A 6,060-nucleotide genomic window follows, 5' to 3' on the forward strand; every position below is an offset into this window, starting at 1 on the left:
AGAAAAACATGTGTGAATGGGCATTGGTTTAATTTAATTGTTTTGTTAATTGTTTTATTAGTTCATTATCACCTGCACCTGGCTATTATTGTCAAGTAGAGCCAGGTGCAGGGTTTAAAAGGACAGGGCTGCTGGAGTGTATAGAAGCCTGCTTAGAACATAAGAAAGTTTACAAATGAGAGGAGGCCATTCAGCCCATCTTGCTCATTTGGTTGTTAGTATTGATCCCAGAATCTCACCAAGCAGCTTCTTGAAGGATCCCAGGGTGTCAGCTTCAACAACATTACTGGAGAGTTGATTCCAGACCCTCACGATTCTCTGTGTAAAAAAGTGCCTCCTATTTTCTGTTCTGAATGCCCCTTTGTCTAAACTCCATTTGTGACCCCTGGTCCTTGTTTCTTTTTTCAGGTCGAAAAAGTCCATTGGGTCGACACTGTCAATGCCTTTTAGAATTTTGAATGCTTGAATTAGATCGCCGCATAGTCGTCTTTGTTCAAGACTGAAAAGATTCAATTCTTTAAGCCTGTCTGCATATGACATGCCTTTTAAGCCCGGAATAATTCTGGTCGCTCTTCTTTGCACTCTTTCTAGAGCAGCAATATCTTTTTTATAGCGAGGTGACCAGAACTGAACACAATATTCAAGATGAAGTCTTACTAGTGCATTGTACAGTTTTAACATTACTTCCCTTGATTTAAATTCAACACTTTTCACAATGTAGCCGAGCATCTTGTTAGCCTTTTTTATAGCTTCCCCACATTGTCTAGATGAAGACATTTCTGAGTCAACAAAAACTCCTAGGTCTTTTTCATAGATTCCTTCTCCAATTTCAATATCTCCCATATGATATTTCTATTTCCTACGTGCAGTACCTTACACTTTTCTCTATTAAATGTCATTTGCCATGTGTCTGCCCAGTTCTGAATCTTGTCTAGATCATTTTGAATGGCCTTTGCTGCTGCAACAGTGTTTGCCACTCCTCCTACTTTTGTGTCGTCTGCAAATTTAACAAGTTTGCTTACTATACCAGAATCTAAATCATTAATGTAGATTAGGAATAGCAGAGGAACTAATACTGATCCCTGTGGTACACCACTGGTTACCACACTCCATTCTGGGGTTTTTCCTCTAATCAGTACTTTCTGTTTTCTACATGTTAACCACTCCCTAATCCATGTACATGTGTTTCCTTGAATCCCAACTGCGTTCAGTTTGAGAATTAATCTTTTGTGTGGGACTTTGTCAAAAGCTTTCTGGAAATCTAAATAAACCATGTCATATGCTTTGCAATTATCCATTATGGATGTTGCATCCTCAAAAAAATCAAGCAAGTTAGTTAGACACGATCTCCCTTTCCTAAAACCATGTTGACTGTCTCCCAGGACCCTGTTACCATATAGGTAATTTTCCATTTTGGATCTTATTATAGTTTCCATAAGTTTGCATATAATAGAAGTCAGGCTTACTGGTCTGTAGTTACCTGGTTCAGTTTTGTTTCCCTTTTTGTGGATCGGTATTACGTTTTCAATTTTCCAGTCTGTCGGTACCACCCCTGTGTCAAGAGACTGCTGCATGATCTTGGTTAGCGGTTTGTAAATTACTTCTTTCATTTCTTTGAGTACTACTGGGAGGATCTCATCCGGCCCAGGGGATTTGTTTATTTTAAGAGCTCCTAGTCCCTTTAACACTTCTGCCTCAGTTATGCTAAAGTTATTTAAAACTGGATAGGAACTGGATGACATGTGGGGCATGTTGTCAGTATCTTCCTTTGTAAAAACTTGTGAAAAGTAATCATTTAACATATTTGCTATTTTTTTTTCTTCCTCTACGATTTTGCCATTTGTATCTCTTAAACATTTAATCTCCTCTTTGAATGTTCTCTTGCTGTTGTGATATTGGAAAAACATTTTGGAATTGGTTTTAGCTCCCTTAGCAATGTTCATTTCTATTTCTCTCTTGGCCTTTCTAACTTCCTTTTTGACTTGCATTTGCAGTTCTGTGTACTCTTTCTGAGTACTTTCTTTTTGGTCCTTTTTTAATGCTCTGTAAAGTGCCTTTTTTCACTGAATATTTTTTTTAATTTATCTATTAAACCATTTTTGCAATTTAGTTTTACATTTAGATTTGTCTATACGCTTGAGCACATTGTGCCAAGTTACCATATTCGAAACGTCCTTTTGCACGTCACAATCCATTCTGCACTGTGCAGAAATAAAATGTATGTATCGTGCAATATGGGGGGAGTGGCCGACAATATGCGTGATAATGGTATATTCGAAGGCATGCGCCAAGCACAAAACCTGGTTGTGACGCGCAGAATAAGGATTATAAAGGAACTGCGTTAACTCTGTGCACACTACCTTTCCAGCACTGCAGTGTGACCGTCGACATGTGGATGTGAATGATGCTATGCTATGGTTACTATAGGAAGCTATACGGTATTCATTTATAAGTATATTCATATAATTTGCATTGAATAGCCTTATATGCCAGAATATACCCGTGCTTCAACCTGCGTAAAGCCAAAGAAGTCCAGCCTACCAAATCGTATAATATACAATGACGAGTATTAAATCTTGTATTTGTATTGTACCTCAATGCTGCATGATATAGCGAGTCCAGTTTACCTAAAGTTGATGGTGATGCAAACCTATATACTGCATCACCATAGTCAATTTGCGGCAAAAACATACAAGCAATAAGCCTCTTTGTTTCCATAACATATATAACATGTTCATATCATAGTGATGTTTATAGTGTATTCCCATGCCCAACAGACGAGTGTGGAAACATGCACTAACCTCTGTCCAGCACACTGCCTTCCTTCTGTTCCTTTAATACGGTCCTGCTAGCATGTGATAATGCATCGGTCAATAGAAACATGAGATGCAAATGTATTCTAGGTGGACATTCAATATGCACATAGAGCAATCAAATTTGAATTGGGCGAAAGCCCTCATTCGTCAGAATATATCAATATCTGCACGATATTTGCGCACCGCTGGCTCAAATAATGTCAGAGTAACAGTCCACTTGGCGTCACACGAGACTTTGGTACCATGTGCATTACAATTGCTTAGTGTTTAGAGATTTTGCATCAACTGCGATGCAATGTTGAACGTACAATAGTACAGAACCCCAACCCCCCATCCGCACACACCGGATGGGCGGATCAGTTATGTGTTTTATCACGGAGTATTGTATTGATATGATGGACAGCGGTAGTGTGTTTACATACACAGTTATATGTGTTCTTCACTGCTTCACAGGCATATCCACATCCAACATATGCCATCAAAGTATGGAAATGAAGATTGAGAGAAGGATAAAGAGGGGAGGGGGGTCCTGCCTGTCTTTGTCACACATGTGTAGATTAATTGTATAAATACGTCATTCACCCATCTTGCTGGCTGTTGCTTTATTAATCTATTCCACAGGTTGCTGCGTATTACGGGTGTAGGGGTGAGCAGCTGCACTTCGGAGAGCCAATCACCGTCGGGGCACTCTTGCTGTGAAAGGCATGCTTACGTTTTCCTAAAGCCAGACCGGTGATACGACCAACCAATCAAAGACCTGTATTTTCTCAGCACCAGTCCAATCATAAGTCAGCGGCGGGACACACGGTTCTGTTAACTGTAATTCCAGCTGTTTTTATGCAGCTGTCCAGTCTGCTGAATGTCGGTGTTGATAATTGTACAAAGACTGTTCATTTATTGAGAATTCATAATAGGCTACAATTAACATTTTAGGGGCTTATTTAGAATTAATTTTTATTCTTACAAAAAAAAAGAAGTCATAATGAAAAAAATCAATTCCGGCGACACTCAAAACCTTACAAACTGGGCTTAATCATGATGTTCCAATGGGTGAGTAGAATGAATAACAGAACGCATTTCTGTGTATTGTGTATAGAAAAATGCTTGATTGATGTTTACTTTGCAGGTGAATGACCTTGTTATATTTACAAATCAGAGAGTGCGCTACTACAGTAGACTTTGTCACAACATGACTTATATAAAAAAAAAAAATCATTCAGAAAAAAGACAGTATCCAAAGCTTTTTTTTTTTTTTACTTCAAAAACATACAGCTATGTTGGATCAGCTGGCCTTTAAAGAAACCTATATAGTATTTCCTTGTGATACAATACTGTCCGTATTCAATAAAACAGTGGTGTTATCAGCACATTAATTTGAAAACTCGGTGCCTAGCTGTGGAGCCAATTGTGTATTTGAATGGTCCATATGTATGTATGCACGATATTGTGTGGTCTCGCCTGCTGTCATATTGGTACATACTGTGACAACACCAATGATAGCAGCTTGTCACATTATTAATGGTGACTGTCCATCACTCTGCGTTCTCGCTTGGCTGTTGTGTGCAGTTACTATATTGGTAGTGAATGCACAGACGGTTTTGCGAGGCACAAACAGATTTGCAAATTGCTCAAGAAACTGCTCTATTCCAATGTCTCGCAACTGCTTTGTTCCATTTTGGAATATCTCTCATTTTATGCCAAAGCACAAATTTTTTTGCGAGGCACAAATTTAGAGAGGGGATTGCACGAAGATCGAAGAATGGGCCCCAAGTCTGTGTGCCCTGGGTCTCAATTATTGGGGCAAATGAACGACTGTGAGAGCGGTCGTGTTACATAAAGGTTACTGAGAATATCAGATTCTGAGGGTATATGTTTGTAACTTGGTAATTCATATTCTACACTGTTCTGTACATTCTGTTGTATGTGTCATGGACATCACTTTCTTTGCATACTGAAAGTCTAGATTATTTATATTACAGTCGTGGGTAGTTTTGTAATAGAGACAGGAGCTGGTAATACATTAGTAATGGGTTTAACTTGTGTATCAAACATTACTGACCTGCAACTATCAATTCAGTCTGTCCTTCTTCATACCCACTTCCATCATCAGCTAAGCAGGTATAGACGCCTCTGTCAGAGGGCTGGATGTTTCTCAGAAGCAGAGAGATATCGCCTGTCTGCAGTGCAGGGGGAGAGAGAGCAGTGCGGCCCTGGTAAGCTTTGGGCTGAGTTCCTAGAATATTCTTTCGGAAATCATATAAATGCACTGGTTTTTCAAATGCATCCCTGAACCACCTCACTTCCATGTCCACAGCACTGAGTCTGGGTGAAATGTGACAGGGCAGGATGACATCATCACCAGGCTCAGCAATGACAGGCTGATCAGAGCCAACGACAGTCCACTGACCTAAGAGAGACAAGACAAGGTAAAGCAATTGCAAACAAACACGTTGTTTCTCAAAACAGGACTCCAGTATTAGAAATAGCTGAGAGCTATTAGCTGTTCTGTGAGCCCATACATCGATGCAGGCAGCTATATACAGGGCCCTGGAAATAAGAGGGTGCATCTCAATGGATCAGTTTCATTTCTACAGTCCCTCTCACCTGCCTGTGTAGAAACAGCTGGTAGCAAACTCAAGACAATGAGACAGGTCCTCCCCAGGAATCTCATCTTCATTTCACTGGAAAATAACAATAAAGATCTCTTAGTTAAAGCTGTGTGACTCAAACAAACCAAACAACCTGCAATCAGATTATTAATATCAGGGATCACATTCATCAGGATGGTTCTTACTTAAATGTTCAGCTGCCTTCAAAACTGCTTTGGTTAAGCCTTTACTCAAAAAAAATCGAACTAGGATTGTAATTTCAGACCCTTTTCTAAGCTGCCATTCTTAGCTAGGGTTCTTGGGAGAAGGTAGTAGCCGATCCACTCAACAGATTTCTGGATAGCAGACAATGTTCTTGACAAGTTCAGTTTGGTTTCGATCTGCTCATAGTACACAGGCTGCCCTTGTCAGAGTGGTGAATGACTTACTGATGACTCTACTCTATATCCATTGTGGTTCTGTTACACCTCAGTGATACTGTGGATCAGGACATTTTAATTGAATCTTAAAAGCTGGGCTGGCCTGCCTGGAACTGTTCTAAACTGGTTTAAGTGGTATATCTAACAGACAGTACTGTGTTTCTTTAGGGGAGTCTGTATCAGGATTATCTGCTTTTACTTGTGGTGTCCCCCAGG

General features: G+C 39.8%; 1 protein-coding gene across 1 annotated transcript; it reads right to left on the minus strand.

The window, feature by feature from the left end:
- Positions 1-4,875: 4,875 nt before the first annotated feature.
- On the minus strand, positions 4,876-5,494 carry LOC121312249 (myelin-oligodendrocyte glycoprotein-like; the record flags this gene model as incomplete). Its single annotated transcript, XM_041244174.1, has 2 exons — positions 5,421-5,494; positions 4,876-5,223 (listed from the first exon to the last, which is right to left on the minus strand). Coding segments are annotated over exons 1-2 (421 nt in total), but the record flags the coding sequence as incomplete, so codon positions are not given.
- Positions 5,495-6,060: the final 566 nt, after the last annotated feature.

This window comes from Polyodon spathula, unplaced genomic scaffold (genome assembly GCF_017654505.1).
Source record: "Polyodon spathula isolate WHYD16114869_AA unplaced genomic scaffold, ASM1765450v1 scaffolds_3729, whole genome shotgun sequence".
In the NCBI taxonomy this organism is placed as follows: domain Eukaryota; kingdom Metazoa; phylum Chordata; class Actinopteri; order Acipenseriformes; family Polyodontidae; genus Polyodon; species Polyodon spathula.